The sequence below is a fragment of the Syngnathus typhle genome, linkage group LG9 (assembly GCF_033458585.1).
Source record: "Syngnathus typhle isolate RoL2023-S1 ecotype Sweden linkage group LG9, RoL_Styp_1.0, whole genome shotgun sequence".
Lineage (NCBI taxonomy): Eukaryota > Metazoa > Chordata > Actinopteri > Syngnathiformes > Syngnathidae > Syngnathus > Syngnathus typhle.
The window spans coordinates 7,747,106-7,769,711 of NC_083746.1; the positions used below are offsets into that span (position 1 = coordinate 7,747,106).

At 42.8% G+C, this 22,606-nt stretch overlaps 2 protein-coding genes across 3 annotated transcripts in view; one reads left to right on the top strand and one right to left on the bottom strand.

The window, feature by feature from the left end:
• Nucleotides 1-711: 711 nt before the first annotated feature.
• On the bottom strand, nt 712-10,116 carry zgc:162707 (UPF0524 protein C3orf70 homolog B). Its single transcript, XM_061287288.1, has 2 exons — nt 9,500-10,116; nt 712-2,972 (listed from the first exon to the last, which is right to left on the bottom strand). Exons 1-2 carry the CDS (start codon nt 9,681-9,683, stop codon nt 2,338-2,340), a joined length of 819 nt encoding a protein of 272 aa, XP_061143272.1. The 5' UTR covers nt 9,684-10,116; the 3' UTR covers nt 712-2,337.
• A 5,592-nt stretch (nt 10,117-15,708) lies between these two features.
• The window catches only part of igf2bp2a (insulin-like growth factor 2 mRNA binding protein 2a), a 30,138-nt gene continuing 23,240 nt past the window's right edge, over nt 15,709-22,606 (top strand). For both annotated transcript variants that reach the window (XM_061286649.1, XM_061286650.1), the window contains exons 1-2: nt 15,709-16,136; nt 17,011-17,071. In XM_061286649.1, coding sequence (XP_061142633.1) covers nt 15,962-16,136; nt 17,011-17,071 — 236 coding nt within the window. In that variant the 5' untranslated portion in view covers nt 15,709-15,961. The remainder of the gene's footprint in view (nt 16,137-17,010; nt 17,072-22,606) is intronic.

Below are 22,606 nucleotides of genomic sequence, written 5' to 3' on the forward strand. Positions count from 1 at the left end.
TGGGCCAATGTGGCACAGTCCTTGAAATTGAAGAACCATTTTCAAAACCATTTCCTCGCTCAAGGTGTCTGCTAGTGGAATCACTCTGTGACAGTAAAAGCATCCTTTGATCGCTCTGTCACGTTTGAAGATAGAAATTAAAGAGTTGACACTCCCAGAAAGTGCAGCACTGGCAAAATTGCCTCGTTCGTTTTCGCCCTTACATGAGTTTGCATCATTATGCTCTACCTAACTGGCCTTCATCTCATCTCTTCCTCGCTGTGGTCGTTCGGGGCTCATGAACAAATTTATTCCAAATATTACAGATCTCAATGTGGACTTTTGTGTTTTAAAAAAAAATATTAAATACAAGTTGCATCAGTGTCAGCGAACAAATAGTATTGAAAGGCTTGTACTGTTGTTTTCCTTTATGTCATCTGCATCAGCAGTTGATTCCCCACCAATCTTTATCTTCATGAAAATGCCTCTACCTTTTTCCAGAAACAAATGATCATTCCATTCCATCTTATTCCGCAACGTTTCACTTGCCGAAAACGGAAAATCGATACGCTTTGCAGGAGGGCGAGGCTAAAAAGAGAAAATCAATGCGGCCCTGTCAAGGGGAGAACGGTCTCATGACATGGCAGACGCGGCAGCTTGTCACTTTCACATGCAATGAATTTGTCTTTCTTAATGCAAATCTATCGATGACAAAAGGGAAGGGAAAAAATGTAGTTTTGTCAGTATTTATTGATAAGAAAATAATATAAGAACATAAAACTACATTCAACTGTGACACTGGTAGAAACCCAATTTATGTGAATGTTACCTTTGCTTGCCCCTTTAGCATTGTGACTAAAACAAAGTGTATGTTAAGTGATTTTTTTTTTTTTTTTGGTCAGGTAAATGTAGACATGCAAGTTGATATTTTTGAACACCACCATTTTTCTAAAAAATCTTTCAAATGACTGGTCGATTTTACCTCTTTTTTTTGGTATCTTTTCACTTTTTACCAATTGTATTTATTTTACGAATAAGGGCTGTTTGTTATATATTGAACTCTAACATTCTATGCATCACATAAACATATTTAGAATCATATTCATCTCTTTTAAAATGTGCACCCATTGACATTTGCACGGCGCCACAGCACAAAGTAACGTCAGCACTAGCCTAGCTTCGCCCCGGATGACGTGACCACAATCCTCACAATACAGTTTCGCTCCAAAGCTCATAAAGCAAATGACAATGTTCAATTCTAATAAAACTTTCTAAATGTATGAAGAAGTGCTCCTCTCCAGTCCCGCTGAGACAAGTCAGCGCCGCTGCATTTCTTTGTAGCTAGTGGAGGTCATAAAAAGTCCTGTTTAGATTAAAGCCTAAATTTGCGAAGTGAGCAAGTTGAACTGGACTGAAGGTGGTGGTGGGAGTCTTTGAGGAGAACATCCTTGGTCCTCACTGGCAGGCACGGCGTAGGAATGTGCTTGTGTGTAAAATCCATGATTGTCGAACACGGACCTCTCTGGCTAAATGGTTGTTAGTGGGTCGGCGTCGGTAAAGTGCACACAAACGCAGCTTAAAAGGTTCAGCCTTGTCCTTTAGAATATTTTTCACCTTTTGTGAGGGTGGAATCAAGCCAAAGCTTTGGTTAGAAAACGAGGAAGGACACCTGACGACGTTCTCATTTTCATCAAGGAAAACTTACAATGTCTCATGAGCATGGGGACCAGACTGGAAAGAAAATACAATCATGTGAGAATAAAGTTTTGAAATTATGACGCAAAGTCAATGTTAGAAGCTTTTCTAAAGCAACAAAGAGTAAAATGTATAACAAAAAAATATATAACTAAGAGCACAATTAGTTTTTCTATGTTTTCTGTTCTGCCAAACTAAAAAGATGTTAATCGTGAGTCAATAGAAAAACGAAGCCTGATCACTCGGAGCATAAAAGTCTGACCTGCACCTAGATTTGCGTGTGTCCCTGAGGAAGAACTACACACTCAAATCTCCTCAACCAGATGTTTTTTTTATTTTTTTTTAACATATAAATATATTTATAGAGCTTCAAAAATCCGACTTTATCCATCTACCATTCTAATCGTTTTTTCTTTTCAGTGTGGTCCCACAACTTCTTTGTACTTTCTTTCCCTTTGCTTTTGTCCTTCTCGTTTTCCATCACGGATCCCCGGTGCTTGTGCTTGACACGCTTGTGCTTCATCTTCGTGTCCGGTTTGGTAGAAAGTGTTGGAAATTCACTCCATGCGGGGAATGTGACGAGAAGGTGTGAAGAGGAAAACAAACAAGACAAAGCCCCCGTTTGAGCGTCGAGGCTCATCCGAGGTAAATCCTCGGACCGTGTCAGACAGTTGTTTCGATCTTTTCGATGATCTCAATCGTCGACTTGGAGGGAGAGAGCAGGGAGCCGTCGTCCTGATCCCACAGGCTTCCGGGACTTGAGTTTCCGTCCGTGCTCAGCTCGTCGTCCTCCCGCTCGCTTTCGTCCTCGCAGGATTCCACGCAGTGCAGGCCCAGCGCGTTGATGCCGGAGTCTTCGGAGCTGGACGGGGACGAGCACTGGTCCATTTTGGGACCCTTGACTTTGTCTAAGGGGGAGGCGTGTTTTTTGTGCTCGCCTTTCGTACGCTGGGCCGGGGTCGGTGCCGGCGCGGGCTTGACGGCGGGTCGCTGCGGGGGTGTCGGGGGAGCGGGGGGTCGAGGCGCTTCGGGCGGCGCGGGAGGCAGCGGGCGCTGCACGTAGCACATCTTGCCGTTGATGCGCTTGACCACGTAATCGTCCACAAAGAGGTCGGCGATCACGCAGTATTTAGGCGACTCCAGATGAGGAGGCGAGCGGAAGCAGGGAGCCAGCTTGAGGAAACGCTCGGCCAGGAAAACGGACAGGTCCATGGTGCTGCTGTACTCGGTGGAGGTGGGGGGCACCGCCGTGGTGGGCAGCAGGCACACGTTGGTCATGGGCTGGTACACGTACTTGCCTGGAGAAAGACGAGCGGGACGTTAGACATTAGTCATCTTTAGCCAGACGGTTAACTGCCAAGTTATTTATTATAAACAAACACGAGAGGCGAAAGGCTCTGAGCAACTCGATGATGTAGTTGACGCTATTATTGCGAAATCCCCGGCGCTACAGCCAGCCCAATCTACAAACGCGATTGTTCAATTCAAAGTGCACAATGCTCGCTGTGTGTAAAGACGGAATACTTGCTACAGCTTTTGAACTGGATCTCATTATATCGTGCAGGCAGTCAGAATGGTATGGATGTACTGTATAGCCGCGCAACGCTCGCTCCTCTGAAGACTCGAAATTGGCCCGAGGTGCGAGCGTGCGTCTCTGCGGATGGAAGCGGTATAGAAAATGAAGGGACGTACGGAAGAGCTTACTGTGACGCTCGTCAGCCGGGGGGGAGGAGGAGCGCGGGCATTTTGTTTAAGTGGCTCCCGGGAGAGGACCGACCGCACTGAACGAGCTGACAAGCTCTTATGTACATCTCTTCCTCTCCTGCTCTATGAAAGCTGGATATAAAAAGTCTACACCCCCTCGTTGAAATGCTAGCCTTTTATGATATCGAAAATCAGACCAAGATAATAACCGTTTGTCCACCGTGAATAGGATTAAAAAACAGAATCAGCATGTTTACCATACATGGTTTTTGAAGTGTGTTCTTTCTAAGAACGGCTTCCATCTTGCCGCTGAAGCCTATTCATCTAAAGTGTAAAGAGGTGCACTTTGAGCCAGCCCTCTGCGGATCACGCTTATCGTGCATCTCGAAGACAACGAGGGACATCGCACAATAGCGCAAATGCGAGAGTGCAGTTTACACCCTTCGACGCTTCCTGTGTGTTTTGTGCTGAAACTCGGCCACATTAACCGCAGGAGGGAGGTGGTGACCCTTACTGCCCGACCTCAAGAGCCTTTCATCATATTTTAAAACGCCAGCGCCCGAAAGCGACACAATTAGGGGATGATGAAAGGCATTGTGGGAGATGTAGGAGATGTAAATGAGGCTGTTGGGCACATGAGAAAAGGGGAGATTACAAATTCTCATTACAAAAATTTAATCACGAGGCAGGATGCATACAAGCTAAGGAGGTGACTTGTTCCTGAAGTAATGAACCTTGTCAGTGAGGGGGAACACAAAGATATCGCAACAAAGGGACACAAGATAATTGACATATTTATGAGGCGACAAAAATGTATTCAGTATTTTGTGCGGGGTGGCGATTTCGAAAAAGTTTGTGGAAAATGAGCAATTAATGAATGGATTAATTTTTTTTTTAGGAAAAAGCTCTGACTATTCTGAACCCCTTTCCACCGTGCACTCCTTTTTTATTTCCAGACGTGATTAGTTTTCCACCCGTCAATTGACCAAATTATTGTCAAAAATATCTCAAATAAAAGTTTAATTTTAAATGTTTTTTTTTTTTTTCAAAAAACAAAAACACAATTGCTTCACTGATTGCTATTTTCCCTACAGCCAAATAAGAACCCTCAGTCCATCATGAGCGTTGACCAATTAGCTTTCTGTGACTAGCCCAGCATCACACCGTCATCATTTGTGCTCACCCTAACAAAAGAAATTGCAGTCGGACATAAAACGTGTTGAGCTCAGACTGTCGTGTCAATACCGGCTGGCTTTGAAGTCAAGAGCAAGTCTTTAGCAAAGCGGGCCCGTATTGACAAAGCCTCTGTGAGAAGAACCAAATATTTAACCGGACGATGTCGTGATTCACAGTCAAGCGCTGGCCTCTTCTCATTCTCATTCTGAGCGAACACGGAGGCTCAAATTTCAGCAAAGGGGAAGGTCTCAGCCAACCTCATGTGAAACGTTTCCTGTCTCATGACTCCCCCTACGCTGAATCAGAACAACAAGGGGCCTTTGTCACTTTGAACAAAGGGGAGGAAAGAACGATTTTTGCTTGGGTGTTGATGCTCTGCTGATTTGCAAATCTTTTTTGGTTTTGACTTGAAATAGCATGAAAAACAAAGGCAGGACTTCAAGTAACAACATGAGCTTTGCTTTGCTTTGTTCCAGTGTCTGGATTACTCCGATAATGGAATGTACTATGCACTTTCAAATTAAGCCAATGATAGATATTTTTATATTATTCCACTGAAATCCAACTTTAGTCAGACAGACTGTACTGTGCAGTATTGATCCATTTATAGTGAGGCTTTATATGATGGAGCAGCATAGTGGTGAAACGGCAAAAATCAATGCAATAAGCCTCCTTTTGGATTTATTTACGACTGCATGTGGACTTTACACGCACCAGAATGCCGCTCACATCATATAGCCGAGCTGTCTGCGAAAAAAGTGTTCGATTAATCGATTATCAAATAAATCTTATATTTAACTTTTTTGTAATCACTAATACAAAATAAGGACAAATAATCGGAAGACGCTGATATCCACATAGTGAGTTAGATGAAGCTTAATCCAAACGTTTATTACATGCAAGCAGCTCAGCCTCGACTTGATTAATGACGCATTGACACAAGTTCACGCTAATCGAGCACACATCTGGGCATTTCAAATGATCTGCTCACTTTCACAAAAGTAGGAAAATTGGAGATGAAGGGAGCTTACCGAGAAGATCGTTACTCATTAGGACTTTGATTTTCAGCTTAATGAGTGATTACCTTGCCTGGTGATTGTAATCAGCCAGTGGAGGGGAAAAAAGGGCTTCACATCCGTTGGGTTTTATTGCTGCTGCGAACGACATCTCTCATCAGACTCGACATATTGGCGGGGACACTAAGCACAGCTAATTATGACTAATGAGACGCTCGGACCGATGTTGTCAGCAACTGCTGAATGGTCGTGTTCACCTCCATCTGATTTGGTGCTCCCTTATTTTGTGGCTGGAATGCTACAGCAAAGAGACAGCTGTGTGCAAAGCAAGTGACGCGGCCCCCTGGTGTTTACATAAAAAGTGTCTTCACAGAAGAATAAGTCTTGGAGTGCCAGGTTATTAAAAACAGTGACCATTTTAGGATTTAGTGTTTGATCAAGTACTGAGTCAAGTATATGCAAGTTGACCTTTTTTTTTTTTGCTTGAAGCTTTTTTTTACACAGTAACTTTCACATTCAAACGGTTGAGGCGGATTGAGCTAAAAACTCAGTCGAGATGTGACGCTTGTCTCTTTTCCACCCTGTGATGTATTATTATTACACGTCTCCATGAAGGTATTGTATGCCGCTCTGCTTTTCTCCCCGGGTGTCCTCGTTTTGCCTGATACAATCGTCTAAGCTGGTTTAGTCCGACTGTAGTACGTTATTGCACTTAGAAATCCATTAGGTACATTATGTTACGGTTGGTTCTTTTTAATTTGTTTACAAGGAAATGAGACAAAATTAAATGATGGCTGTGAGGCAGTTTGTGGTAATAGAACTCCACCATGTTAGTAGTCTATGAATATTTTAACGCGAAAAAGGAGGAGCAAGATAACATCTGCCCCCTCCTAAAAAAAAACAGATTTGAGAGGAAATAATTCATTATGGGCGTGGCTTAGGATAAACACAGGAAAAGGATTCTTAAATCTTCCGCCCTGATCAAATGATTGGAAAGCACAAAGCAGCCACATCCTAAAGCTCGCAATCCCAAAGATTACATTGTGCGCACTTTAAGCTCTCCTGACTCGTGGCTACCGAGTGGATAGTGATTGTGCTCCAGGCTGATCTGTGGATTTCCGGAGCAGCCGGAGATGGGATAAAGCACGACGTGCCCGAGGAGAAGGACAACCTGTCAAGTTGAAACTCAGTCGCGGTGATTTGCGCGGCGGTGTCAAAATGTCAGTCCGCGACTGGAGAAAGTGTCTGAGGAACGAGAGGAGTGAAAATATCCGTGACATTTCTATATGAGCAAAGGAAGAGCGCTGACCTTTAAACAGAACGCTGAAGCCTGTCATTTAAAGATATGGCGTGACCCCCGTTGCTTGCGCAAAGACACATCTTCCAGGTGTGGGAAAAACTGAGGCGTAAACTTCTAATGCCATATTTCCTCAAATAATATTTTTAAAACTATCGATGACTTTGAATAATTTTGCATTGTACTAGCCACTTTAGGCCAGGAAAAAAAATGTGTGTGAAATGAGGGATGCCAGAGTCTGTGCACACACAGTGAGACTCATTCACACTAAGCACTTTAAAAACAAGTCAAATGGAGTTTAAGTATGCCGCAAAGCTTAAAATAGCTCCTGTAAACTCGACTCAAACAGAACAACTAGCCGCCCTTGTCAAGGACTACTTTGGGCTGCGTATTGATACACGTTATTCAACCGTGTGTCTGCAGGGGCGCGATGGCGTAGGTGGAACTGACTCAATCTGCAGTGAAATGAGAGAAGCACTTGTAAATGGAAGGCTCCAAAAATGGCACAGTCACAACATGTTCCAAAATATTTTCGCAATAAAAAAATAAAATAAAATGGCTTTAGGACTTAATTTTGTTCAATAAACTAGAAGAAAATATTCACAAGGGATTCTTTTTGAATGGGTGCAGTTGGGTTTGACATACTTTTAGAGAGAACTCGTGAGATAGAAACCAGTCAGTTCTGAGGATAGTCGGAGTAGTTTCTGTTGGTTCTAAACAACCACAACGCATGGTTTTGCATCTGGATTCTCTCACGCATGCAAACACATCCCATGTTGTTCTACCACCTTGTGGGAAAAGGTTGTTTTGAAACCCTTCAATGAAAAAATTGTCCTCAATCTGTCAAAAAATCAAAAGTGAACACATTTGAAATAAAACTGTGCACAAATCATTTTGGCAGTGGGCGAATGACTAGAAAGCTGACAGGAGCCAATCGTGCCTCAACCGTAATGTAAAACCTGAAGCCTTTGAGGAAGATTCACACTGAAATGGAATTAATAATGAAATGGGAGCAAGTGCGGGAAAGCTTGGGGTGGCATCTTTTCACTTCTGCCCATACATATATGCACAAAAAGAATTATAATTGCATGACCACATTCAAAGATATTCTATTATGGATCAAAGCTACTCTATGATTGGAGCTACCTTGGACAAAAATGGCATTCATTTAACAAGATCCATCTATTTATTTTCTATACGGGTTCCCATAATTTAACAATCTACAGTGTTTCTTACCGGGGTGTCCTTCTGTCTCACATCATACTACTGACTTTCCTAATATTTTGCTCATGTTATTGTGAGACATGAAAGGACTACAATTAACGTAACGGCACACTGTTTACAGTAATCCATGCTTGTACAGCCTCATGCATCCACATGACTTGACTAATAAGTTTTTGTTTTTTGGGGGGTAATATGATACATTGTTTGTATGATTTTTGAGGCGCAAACAACAATGGTGTCAGCAAACTTCACAAGCAGAAGTTTAGGAAAGATAGGAAACGATTCTTGTTTATTCTACAGTTGTTTATTGCGACTCCCATTTGTGATTTACCTATAAAACCAATCATAAAACAAAAGCAAATGACATATTCTAGATTGAACCAAATCACATTAGCCTTACGAAAGTTCTTGATGCTAACACACTTTGCAGAACACCAAAAACGCATGTAAACGGATATACCGATTCGCAAAAGGATATATTCTTTATCCTCTGTGGAAAAATTGGGAATAATACGGAAATTTAGTTGCAACGATCTTTGGTTATGTAACTGGTGACTTCCTCCCATTCATCCCACTTGGAGCTCAAACTCGCACTGCCACCATTACTGGCCGCTAAGCTAAAAGCCTTACAGGATAAGAGCTAAGCAGTCAGCATTCGGTTACAGCAGTGCTTCTCAATTATTTTCTGTTACGCCCCCCCCTAGCAAGAAGAAAACTATTCGCGCCCCCCCTCCCCACCGTGACTATCCTAACTTGTCTTGTAAATCGTAAAATGTTGCACTGTCGCAAACGTGACAGAAGTAACAATGAGAGCGCCACTGCCCCCTGCTGTAGTAAACGCGCAATTACACTTTATTCTAGTACTGCCAAAAAAAAAGCCTGTTCCCCAGGGTCACACGCGCCCCCCCAGGAATAGCACCGCGCCCCCCAAGGGGGGCGCGCCCCACTATTTGAGAAGCACTGGGTTACAGGAATAGAGGTTTTCCTGGCAGTCCCATCAAATCTCCGTGTTTCCTCCTAGTGGCCAAGGGGCGCACACCAGAAATTTCCAAATGGAAAATAAAATGTAGGTTGTCTGCATGCTTATTTGTTTTTTTTGCTGTATGCTTTTAGAAAGTACAATACTTTAAGTGATGTTTTTCTTATTTTACAAAACATTTTTCACTGGTGTTATTGCGGGCTGGGATGGATTAATGAGATTACTATTGATTTCAAAGGGGAAACTTGATTTGAGATGGTCACGGACTAAACGAAACTCTTATGTCAAGGTACCATTGTATGTACATGGTACACAAATCGCTCCCAGGCAGCATCAAATGAAAGATTTAATACAGGTTGTGAAAGGCTCGCGAATGGCAACGGTTGCTGTTCTTTGAACCCAGACAACATGAAGTCATAAACAACTCACAGTGACACCATCCCAGGTGGCAGCACCAGTGCAGCTTGAAGCACTTTCCGTGGCTGTGCGTGGCGCAGATGGAGAGTCCGTCACACGGCAGGAAGTCTGGTCTCCCCGCGCAGCTTTTGGCCAAATTCTGCGCCTCGTCCAACTTCTCACTCTTCGCACATTTTGCAGCACCCGAGGCGGCCATAACAGCATCGCCCGAACTTCACCCCCACGCCACCCCCAAAAAGATCAAGAACGGGACACTTTTAAGGAGAAGAAAAAAAACTACAACATGACAGCAATCGAGAGCCGCGGTGGGCGGGCGAGGTCTACGTAGGAAGCCTGCACAGGGGGGAGGCTTCGATTGCGAGACGTTGAGCAAGAATCCCTGTTGCCTTTACTTAAAAAGCGTTTTGTAAATAAAATAAAAAAGCCAGTCAAGCATGGCGAGAAAAGGATGTTCTCCAGCTCAAACGCTCCGACGTTGGCGTTCCACCGCTCTCCCCATCTTGGCATCCAGCTGTCGGAGGCTCCACTGCGCTCGCGTGTGTGCGCGCGCGCGCTCCTCTCTCACTCGCACCATCTCAACTTCATCACACGGGAGGAGTCGGAAAACACGAAGCCAGCTGCCCACTCGTGGAAAAAAAAAAAACACCACGGCTAGGGGGGGGGGGGGGGGGGAGAAAACGGAGAGATGCGCCTCCCTACACGTTCGATAGAGATTACACAACAAACATAGTCGTTGAGAAAGATTGAATAGTAGCGTTTTTAACCGAGAAATATGAAATAGTAAGGCACTGCTGTTCCGTTCCGGTTGTGGAGGCTGTGGCCGCACGGTGGCAGCACCCACAGATGTTCCTCCAAGTGGGCGTGGGGTTGGAATCACTGATTTATATGAAAGGACTTCCTGGCCAGTTGAATTTCTATTTCCAGCATAGGCAGATGGGGCCATAGACTGCAATTACTACTCTGACCTGGAGTCATACAGATGAGTTTTTAAATCCAACATGGCAGACGGTGGATAATGGTTACAGTACAAGGGCGTCGCAACAAAATCTGGGCCCTCACAAATGCACAGGCTAAAATGCTTAATTTTGTACACATACATTAAAATTTCAAGTGCAAATTACAAACGCATATGGCCTCAGATGTACATTCGGTACAAAGCTAGTATTTAACATTAAGATATCTAAGTGCCCGGAATCTGAAAAATCGTTCCAGATGTTGAGCGGCTCGTGCAATTCAAGATTAAACTGCACCTTGTACCATGAGGGGTTATTACAGGCCACATTTCCCCCCTTCAGTGCATTTGACATTTTTAATCAACGCAGACTCGCATGAGCCGAACTTGGCCGGGATGTCCGCTTCTTTTTGCGGCTCTCTTACATCCCTTGCACGGCCTACAATCGGCGTCTAACCATGCGTCGGTCAGATGGGGCTTATGGTGCGCCAACTGCACAAGTCACATTGTAATCTTTGCAGGGTAATCGTCGGATTTAGATGCTTGCCTCCATCCTCAATGATATGAAAGTCAAAGAAACACCATTTACAATGATATAATGAATGCAAAGACCCTAAATCCTCACGATTACGAGGATAGGGGTGCGAGATTCATTTCTCCAAGACAAATGTGCAAAAAATAATAAATGGGATGGAGAAACAAAAGTGGTCTTGAGGCATGTAATCTTGAACTGTAGCCATGTTTAGTGCTTTTTTTTTTTTGTGGAACATTTAGATTTTATTTGTAATGTATTTGATATTATTATGATATATATTTATATAATATATATTTTTTTATTTTTAATGGATTTCTACAAATAATGGTATTTGGACGAATGGATGCCGAGTGTCTTGAATAAGTGGCTCACTTGAAATAAAATACGCTGCTTCTTGCCCCAAGTTAGATGGAACGCTCCTGTGGATACAAAAAAAATGATGCACAATGAAACTACCACCATCTAGTGGGAAAATAGTGCACTACCTGCTTCTTAACTGCGCTCCCATTCTTCTACTATCCATTCGGGCAAACAGTCTAAAAAATACACCAAGTCAAATTGTGAAATTTAATATTTTCAGTTATGCATACTCTCGGGATGGGGAGCCAGCTATCAGCAACCTGGGCCAAGTGTGGTAGGTAGATGGTCATATGATTAAAGAAGCAAGAATAAAAACATAATTTGGTGAAAGGAACATTTTAATAAACAAGCCCTATTAGAAAGCTCTATGAGTTAAAACGTGTGTCCTTAAAAACAAGAACGGGTTTGAAATGTTAAACATTATCTCGAGAACATTTCAGATGTCATTTGTGATCTGCTAGTTTAGCCTCTGTGAGAAATGTGATTGGTGATCGACTAGTTATGTCTGCTAAAGACAGAAGAGGGAGCTCTCACTCTCAGCCCTCTGCTTCATTCTCGCTTGAGCTGCTGGAGAAGCAGCTTCTCTATTTATCTTATCTAGGCATCAACACATTGACAAGCTGAAACCAGCAGGCTTTATTAATGTGAGTGCAAACAAACATGCAACATTATCCAGACATTATTTATAGCCTGTCAAGTCGTTACGGTAATGAAAGGGGGCACGTGTTTTTGTTAAATGTTGCGTTTGGTCTTTCCCCCCAGGTGGCAACAAAGGTAAATAAACTGAGGAATAGCAAATTGACAGATAAAAATACGGCAACAAATCTGTGCTGTGCAATAAGTTTCACTTTATGACAACGTTATTGTAATTTTGTGAGATGCATCTGTATATCATATTGGGTTTCATCACATATTTGTGTTAGCGCACCAAATATTTTTTTTAGCAGCATGACTTTTTTGTTGTTCAATAAAGCACGTATGAGGAAAATATGACGTCATCGCCGTGTTTTACCCACTTACGTTGTAGCTGCTTCTTTTAAAACAATATTACCGAACAAAACCTCTCAAAGTCAAACACTTTAAAAAGAAAGTGAACAAAGACGATCGCAGTTAGTATGGTAGTGAGCTTGTGATTACTTTACATTAGGGGTGTAAATCGAGGGTTATGTCACGATACGATATAATATCGATATAAAGAACTACGATACGATATTTGCCGATATCTTAAAGCCTGCTGCGATTCATTCACGATATATCGCGATATAGTGCTCTACGATCGATTTTTTTTTTTTAATAAAAAATATAGAACAATATCCTGATTTATAACAATTCTTACGCAAAATCAACAAGGTACTGCAAACTCTTTATTTAGGAAATGACAAGAGTATTGTAGTATACAAATTGCTTACTTTAACACTGAACTTTGATGTCGTGTTTTTTCTTTAAATGTGCGGCGAGATTTGTGCTCCCTGAATATTTTTGGACACTAGCCATAGCACCAGCCCAGGAGCCGCGTACCAGTTGTCGCCTCCCCTTTTACGTGCGTGCTCTGCTCACAACACAACAACGCCGGGCGCACTGCTCCCAGAAAGAGGAAGCAAGCAACAATGAACTGGATTTCAAAATAAAGTCGCGTCTAATGTCCGAGGTCAAACACGGCGATATAAATCGATGTTTACCTTTAGCATCGATGCCAATAAATCGTAGAGCATTATATCGATTAATCGATGTGTATCGATGTATCGTTACACCCCTACTTTACATGCTGATTGTTTTGAAAAGCTCAATTTTAGTACAAGAACGTTGTTCAGTTGTTGTACTTTGTAGCCCTCCACCTTTTGATGCTTTGGACTAAAGTTTAGTTTATTAGTCAGCCTTTTCCTTTTGGAATTTATTGGTTGGAAATTAGTTTGTTGGACTTGACGTCATTATTATTTTTCTTCTACTGAGTGTCGTCTGCAGTTTGGCTGCAATTGTAAATGTCAATTTGCATATGAATGGCGTTGCATTAGCACATATGGCCTATTCAAATGCCAGCTTAAATCATTCACAACAAAAATTATGTTTGTAGGTACCAAGCGAGAGCAAGCCAAGCCGTAAGACCACGACAGAAAGTTTGCAACATTCGACTTCTGGGTGGAATTCAGGCTGACCATAAAATGTACTATAACCTTTCCAGGTGAATTTGAGTCGTCTTTCTCTAAACTTTTATTTTGAATGCTGTTTTTTTGTTTTTCAGAACTTTTTGCAAAACCTCCTTTCTCTAATGTGAGCTGAACAGCGACAGGTGCTTAAGTCATGAACATTTCCAAGGAAATGGAGTTACTTTTTATCGCTGTTGCCACCTGAAAAGTAGGGCTCTTGGAATATCGACTCTAATTCATTGTGAAATTTTTGATCCGTTTATAAACTTTGAATCAATGAAATTAAGGTAGAAATGTTTGATTTTTAAAACTGAAAATTCCATGCATGCAACCATCTGACGCAAAAAATTATAAATGCCTTTTTGTGTCTGGTGTGCCATGTTACTATGTCTTGAAAAGATATTTCCAAATGTTATCTGATTTTCCTTTCATAAAAACAAAAAACTAATATATTTATTTTTATGATTACAGTATTCCCTCCATCACTCTTCTGACACCAACTGAGAAGATGGCGTCCATATTACTGACTACACCTTGGAAGACACGCTGACCTACTTGGCCATAACGTGAACCGGGGAAGGACGTAAATAACCCATACTAGACGATTGTGCCATTGATTTGATTTTATCACCGCATAATATCTGACTGCAACCATTTGGAATCCACGCAAGTGCATTTCATTCAGTTAGGCCTGAGCGTGTGTATGTATGTGTGTGTGTGGGGGGGGGGGGCTTTTTTTTTTTTCCTTCCCCCCACAGTCAATCTGCAGCAGTAGGATGGCAGGAGTGTTCCACAGGGGGGGTGGGGAAGAGACGAGCTGAAAAGTCACGTGAAGAGGACCCCGGAGTGGGTGTGGCGTGCAGGCCCACCCCCTTTCGGCGTGTGGTACGGAAAGTGCTCACGACTTTCTCAGTCCCAGCCCTTCCCTCTTGTGTGTCCTCCGCCCTTCCCCTCCCCCTTTACAGAGAGTCTCCACCTTGTGAACATGCACCCACCCACCGAGAAGCTACTCATGCAATGCCAGGCTTTCAATCACAGCCACAGGTCAGAGCAAAAGAAGTCCACATAATAATTCAGTGACACACTACTACGTGTTTGTTGAAGTTCAGGATGAATATTTAATGCCTACAGTGTCTAGAACGGTGCTCGGTACTTGAGTGGTTTTTCAAAATACACACCTAAAAATGAGCATGGACTTATTTTTTGTATTCATTATTTAATAGATCACTTTTTTTGCATTCAGTTGTGGATTCATTGTTTTCCAGAAACGTATTGTGACTAGCATTTTTTAAAACGTGGGGCTCATAATTAAAATGAAGTCTTTAATGAACAATTATGTCTTAGTTCTTATTGCATAATGCTACTAACATGGTGACTCACAACCAATTATTTAAAATATTTCAATATATTTATTAAAGATTTGTGGATCCAGTTTGTTTTAATGCTTTTTATCTGAATTGGGGATGATAATGCATGTACACTTTGATATACAATATCCATCCATCCATTTTCTGTACCGCTTAGTCCCCACTGGGGTCGCGGGCGTGCTGGAGCCTATCCCAGCCGTCATCGGGCAGTAGGCGGGGGACACCCTGAACCGGTTGCCAGCCAATCGCAGGGCACACAGAGACAAACAACCATTTGCACTCGCACTCACACCTAGGGACAATTTGGAGTGTCCAATCAGCCTACCAAGCATGTTTTTGGGATGTGGGAGGAAACCGGAGTGCCCGGAGAAAACCCACGCGGGCCCGGGGAGAACATGCAAACTCCACACAGGGAGGGCCGGAGGAGGAATCGAACCCGCACCCTCCTAACTGTGAGGCGGACGTGCTACCCAAGTGCGCCACCGAGCCGCCCTGATATACAATATAATGTTCTGAATTAAGTTGAAAAATTACTTTTAATTTTGTAATGTACGCCTATTTTTTACTAAAAATATATTACAATGTCATTTGCAGTAACAAATTCTAAAACGTGTTGAGATACGAAACACAGGGCAAGGAATTTTAGCATTAAAATATTTTGTGATATTTTTTACTGGGACAATAATAAAAGGTAAAGCATTTTATGAGTCAAGTCTGAATTCGGGAAACCGTACATGACACTTTCGAGGGTCTGAACCAGCAGGGAACCCCTCGTTATGCAGCATGCATCGTTTTTTTTTTTTTTTTTTTTTTTTTTTAAAGAGGGGCGCTTTTATTTTAGAGGCGGTGCTTGTTGGCTCCAGAGTAGTGTCGTAACTCCCAGAGTCCCCGTGAAAAAGAGTTTGGCCAGGGCCAGAGTTGCTGCAAGGGGGGGCTTGCTTTGCTTATAGCTTAGTCTTTTCCAAGGGGGGTCTATCTATTGCCTTTTCCCCCCTCCCTCACCACCTTTTTTAATTTTCCCTTTTTCTATTTTCTTTTTCTTTTTGCAGCCTCGCTTAAGGATCTTTGGGATTTATTTCTCTGTCCACCCCCCTCCACCCTTGCTCCTGTCAGATCATGAACAAACTATATGTTGGGAATCTAAGTCCTTCGGTCACTGTGGAGGACTTGCAGCAGCTCTTCGGGGAAAGGAAGCTGCCCGCGGCCGAGCAGGTCCTCGTTAAATCCGGCTATGCCTTTGTGGACTTCCCCGACCAGAACGCGGCCGTAAAGGCTATCGAGATTCTCTCGGGTGAGTGAGAAGTGATGCTTTGATGAGATGACACGTTTTAAAAACAACCCACCGAGTCAGTCAGAGGAGCTCATGCACAAATTATTAGTGTGCGTGTGTTTTGTGTGTATGTGGTTATGTCCCACGTTTGGTGAGTGTTTGGTGCGCGCGTCCAGACTGATTGAATCGATGATCGATTGCCTGACACTTTTTTGGGGGGGAAACAGGCGCTTTAATGTCGTCCCTTAAAGACAACACAAGTGCCACAAGACGCATAATATGCGTAAAGATTCCGTTATAGAGTGCGCCGATTTTTTTGTGATCACCCCCGCTGGAATGCGTGCGCACGGGGTGCTCTTGATGCTTCGGGTAATTATTTTTCACTTATTTTTTCTCGTGATTTTTTTGAAGAGAGCCGAGCGACGCCCGCGCGGAAAACTTGTTACGTCCGTGTTCCTCGGACGTCTGGCCGTGTTTTTACGAGGTGTCTTGGCGGTGGGTCGCGGGGGTCCGGAGGAAAGAGCCCATAAACAGGTAGCTGGAGAAGGGGAGGCGGTGGGTGGGCGATGGAGGGGAGGCGAGGTGAAACGATAATTCCGGGGCTGCTGCGCCAGACCACTCGGAACCGCCTCCACGAAAGATGGATTCTTCTTTACCCTCCCACACCCTCTTGCACCTTTACCTTCAGAATCGAACCCACTCTTGAGTCTGGGTCGGTTCGCGGGGCGCGATGTGGGAGTGCAAAGCATGGCTGCCTATTCCCCACGCACACACGGTTCCCATAATGTTACGTGCTTTACTTGTGCTTTGAAAAGATTCCCACGGTTGCTTTGCACAAACTTTTACTCCTCTTTGTATTGTCTTTCTAACGCTGCATTGCCTTCTGCTCCCATAGGGAAAGTGGAATTGTACGGCAAGGTGATAGAGGTGGACTACTCTGTTCCCAAGAAGCTTAGGTAGGCCCTTTTCAGTGTGTAACAAACACACACACACACACACACACACACACACACACACACACACACACACACAGCTTCCCAATGAAAAGTTAAAGTGGTCCACTTCTGCGCTACTGTTCCCAAGGAATGAGCTTAGAAAAGCCTTTTTCGTGTCACACACGCGCACACACCCCCACACACACTCCGACAAACTGTTCAGTGGTTTTCAATGAGAAATTAAAAAGGTCCTCTGGAAAATGTCTGACAAATGATCATCGAGATCATCTACACAGTCTCAATTAATTTTTACTGCCTCCCCCAAAAATTAGCTCCATTCAATCAATATTCACTGAAATGTTACGATTTGCTTTGTTCTAAAAATGACGAATAGAAGAAATACTAAAAACAATAGATTTGGGCAAAAGCATTTGCATTTTCTTTACTGTAGATCCCAACAGAAAACTATAGGTCGAGGTCTGAATTCCCTTGATTAAATATATCATAAAACGTGCTACTTCTCTTCAACCTACAGGTTTGTGCTGTTCAATGTTGTTGAGCACGTTTTGCTCCACGCACACACATTTCAGCGTTGGTGGAAATACGTGTAGTTTGTTGTTGTTGTGGCAAAATGAGCAAGTATACATTTATTACATAAGTCTGGCCTAAAAGTAAGTGCACCTGATTTGGATCATGGCTACATTGAGGACCCCCCTCCAGCCGCCATACCAACCCCCATCGTGTTGCTGTATCACCGCAATGCACAACGAGCAGCATACCAATCAGCTTCTTCACATAAACGTACGCGTATACGTGGAAAACGAAAGGCAACTCCCTGCGTCAATGACGCTATGTGTCATTCTATTTTTTATTTATTTATTTTTGCACCGCCACGCCGTTTCATTTCTCCCTCGCCGCAACAGCGCACTTTTCCCCTTTTTGCGCAATCTATACGCTTCCGCGGGTCCCATAGATTGCGCAACCGCCCCCTCGTCTAAATGGAGAAGCCACATTGCGTGACAAAAAGGTAAATATTCAAGCCCCTTGTGGAGGAACACGTGACTCCACCACTATACGCTTCCAGCGCCCCTCCAACCCAACCCCCCACTCTTCTTCCGTGCACGCTCTCCTGTGTTCACAACCCACGCGTTTTTGGGGGGAAGGGTTACGTGTACCCCGAGCAATTAAACCAACGTCGTTAACGTTTTAAAGTTGGATTATTATTTTTTTAAACACCATTTGGTGTGCAACGGCGCATTCGTAGAGCTCACCAACATGGCGCGCAATGGGTGCGCCACTCCCCTTCGCAGTCAACGTGCACGTAGGCCATGATGGCCGAGCCTCATAATGGCTGCCACGATGGCCTTTTTTTCCTGCGTGGGGCGGGATCACGCGGGGCAAAAAAAAAGTGCATACATGTGTGCTTAGCTGGAAGGGGAAAAAAAGACAGCGTGCGTGCGTGTGAGAGTGTGGGTGGATCGCCTCGCCCACACATGTGGGAATGTACATACACTCCCCCCATTCCGCGTGTTAGGCAGCTCTTGCCAATTCAGCGGCGGTGCAACATGCATAGGCGAAATCACATGAGCGGCAGGTTACGACTTTTCTACGTCGTGACTTATTTAATTTTACTTGCGTTGAATGCATCTATTCAAGATTTCTGTGCCCTAGCGGAGAAATAGTTACGGAACGTCCAAATAAGACGTCACAATGGCCGTAATAATTAGATTACAATCCATGTTTATGTTAATTTAATTCTTTTATTGTATTCATCCCCATTGTGCAATCTTCTTACTAAACTCAGAATATAATTACAAATTTTAAACTGTATTCATTAGTATAATTTAATAAATAATTCTGTACACATTTCCTGTTATGTTGTTTTGTAGTTTTTTTTTCAGTTGAAACGTTTGTTTATACAAGAGTAATGACAAGTGTGTGCATTGTTCTCAGGCATTGTTTCTTGTTTTGTGTGGATTTGATGATTTAGTGTATTTTGCCCATTTCTATTGATTTGAAAAATTGGATTAACATTTTGATCTTTCTTTATATGTTCAATATAATACATGTTTTTCTCTTTAATAGCAGTTTAATAGTTGTTTTTCTATTAAGGACTAGTTGTGGTTGTGACTAAGTTGTGGTTCATATATTTGCGTCATATGTGTTTGGTTGTTGTTTTAGTTGCATATAAAATGCTGAAAAAAATTAGGACAAAGACTACAACGTTTTGGCAAGTAAACCTTTAGGCTGTAATACCTGTTGGATTTTTGTCATTATACAATTAGTATAATGTTCATTAATAGGAACACGGAATTTTGTTAACTCTTGGTATTATAATTACGCCGATATTATCATTGATATCCACCACAAGGAACATAAATTATATATTTGTTTTTATTTGCAGGACTCAATTTCTTGTTACTTTTTTTTTTTACATGCCGTATATTGTTTGCAAAGTTTGTTTCATTTCACATTGAAATGTTTTTTATTCTAACCCTGTCATTTAACATGAGGGAGAGTAATTCAATTTAGCAGGCACTATTTTCAATTTATTTTTTCTTCCCAAGCCGTATGGTCAAAATTCAATTAGACGACAGCGATTAAATTTGAGCAGGAAATTAAGTTGAAAAAACTTTTCTTTTTTATAACTGTGTTAGTTAATTGTAGCTTATCCTCTGTGTACAATCAACTGAGTTTCCATGAGGGTTGTCCATATCTTATTTATTTAATTAAATGATATGCAGCGTCGCTTGACTATTAAATGTAGTGACTGAAAGCATTTGTGCAAGTGTGACATTATCCGGTTTCTTTTAACGCATTTGTGAATATTCAACATGTTTATTTGCCCCTTTGCACATTTGAGTGAAGTTGAATCCATTACAAGACCAATTAGCTGTTTTGCAGATAATTCTAAAAGAAGATGTAAACAGCTGCATTGCACCACATCAGGTCAGCCTGTGAGTCAAAATAGCGAAAGGTGATAGCTATTAGTCAATTTGTTCCGAATCCATTTAAAGTCCCCGCTTGATCACAAAGTTATCGGCCACGCTGATCTCCCGCTGACTCAGTGTCTCTTATCACCTGAGCTAGATTTTTTTTTCTTTTTCTATTTGGCCTTTATTAATTAAACGCAATGTGTGAGCTCACGCTATCATCATCATTTGTTCAGTGATCATTTATTCACAAAAGCGCTGTAGTGTTTCTTTTGGCATTTAGCGGACTCGATGTAGCGCGTTTGAGCATATAACTCGGGGGAGATGTGAGAAAATTGCAAATTGTGCAGCTCTGAGACCGGTAGGAATCACTGTTAGAACTCCTGGAATCTTCTTTTACCAGCCCGGTGCTTCCACACACCGTGGCTCCCTCAGCATGTTTTCATTTGACTCCAACCTGTTGCCTTTCAGCCACAGGGAAACTGATTGGCAAACTGGACATTTTTGCGAGAGGAGTTCGTTCACCCACAGTAGATTCAGATTAGATTCTTGGTTGGGGACATTACAGAACTTGGCATCTTTCGACTGCGGCGAGAAAATGAGCAGAAATTGAGCCCATTCAATGACAGATGAACAGCTCGGGTTTAAGATGTAAACAGATGAACCCGATTGCTTATTGAGCACACCTTTAGTGTTGCATATTTGTAGTTTGTATATCAACGTGGTTTTGCAAAAGAGTCTTATTTGCTCAAGATGTTGCCTTAAAGTGCTCTTGCGTTTTTGCTGGTGTGCCGTAAGCTGGTAAAGCTACTCAGACAATTATTAACCTTTTTCAAGCAGGTAATTTTGCTTCATGTTTCTTGGATTCACTTTTTCACCCGTCCCCCAACTCCTTCCTATTTACATTCTTGAGCCTGCCATTGACCGAAAAGAGAAGAGAATGATCTCACAGAGTTGTAATGGGAAATTTTATGTGGAAAAGAGAGAGAAAAGAGAAATGCACCTGTTTCTTTTTTTTTTTAAAGAAGAGAAAACTTTGCTTGTACGTCACATGTGTGCATCTGATCTGTTCACACTCTGCGTATGGACAACAGGTGAATCCCATTTGAAGTCATGCAGTGGGTTGTAAATTTTCAGCGCTCGCTCAGGGCACCCAAGGGTGTGGTCTCCACGGGGTGGGTGGGCAGCTGAGGCTTACGGCGAGTGGTGATACTCCTGCCATCGTCCTGTATCAACACCTCATAGTGTAACCGTGCACTGATGGCTTCCGAACAGGTGAAATGAGATGGCTGAAAGTAGCATGTGTCCAGGCTGGATTTGCCCGGCCACACAACCCAGTGAGGCAGTCGAACGCAACTGAACTGGACAAAAAAAAAAATCTGTGGAATATGAATTAAGCAGCAAAGTTCACCAAATTTTAATCATCTCCGTGGGCAGCCATTTTGCCTCCTTGTTTTTGACTGAAAATGACATCACAGTTGCTCAGGGCTGAGATGACTACCGTTCACAGCTTGGCTCACGAATGTCAAACTCGGACAACAGTTTAGACGTGATCGTAACCTTGAGCAACTGTGATGCCATTTCACTCAACAGAAAGTGGCAAAATGGCCGCCTCCTTGAGCCAGATAAAAACGTGTGAATCAAAATGTATTGTGCATAAAGTTTAGAAGGTGACTTCCTCTTATTTAGTTTATTTTCTAGTGTCATCATCCAAATGGCACCGTTTCTCATTTTCAAATGAAATCAGTGTATGCCGTCGCTTAGTCAGCGGGAGCTAAATTCCAGCTTCCACTATGACCGAGAACATAATAAGCAGTAAAAGCATGGATGGATGTCATCTTAAGACCTTTGTCAATTCTCAGCGGAGCAGAGAGTGCTGACTGGTTTGAGATGCAGGTCCAGCTTGTGTTGGGAGCGCTGGCTGTAGAGCGGTCAGAGTGCTGATTTTATTTGACAGCGAATACTACATATGCCAACAAGTAAAAATACCAGTGCTCGTTTCAGTTCTCCAAGGGCAGCAAAGAGAAAAAAGTGCTGAGTCCGATTGGGTGTCACCGCCCGAGCCCTTTTGTGACCTTTTTTATCCATAACCTCCGCTCGGAGCCATCGTTTTATTCTTTTCCATATGTATGCGCTCCCGTTGCGGGAACGTGACCGGCGGTTTTGCCTGGCTGGAAGCTGAAACGAACCCCCCACAAGACCGCCATTGTGCCTTCTCCGCTATCCCAGCGAGTAGAGGAGGACACACAGAGGAACTTCCGAAAGAGGCAGTGTCAGAGCCAGACACGGGAATACTTGTGTGGGTGTGTGTCCGTTTCCCCGTCTGCTCATTCACGAGGAGAACTACTGATAGAGGGCAGCATCGCTCCCCCCTAGTTTGGATGCCTGCGGAGAGTTGGATGAATAATTAGATGCAGATTGATTGATTGCTTAACTAGAATAAATCATATCAAACGTTAACGGATGGAATCTCTTCTTTCCCCTGACCTGACAGATCAAAATATAGCTACCAAGCAAGACCTTTGGTATAATGGCTTTGTATTGAAGAAAATAAATATATAAATAATCGCGGGAATTGAAACATGACTGTAGAAAAACGGCTTAAGTATAGGCCGGTTGTGCA

Excerpts from the sequence above, each read along its gene's own strand:
- zgc:162707 (XM_061287288.1), bottom strand. The coding sequence starts at position 9,683 with ATGGCCGCCTCGGGTGCTGCAAAATGTGCGAAGAGTGAGAAGTTGGAC. Across the intron at positions 2,973-9,499 it reads CCACCTGGGATGGTGTCACT|GCAAGTACGTGTACCAGCCC; the intron begins GTGAGTTGTTTA and ends GTCTTTCTCCAG.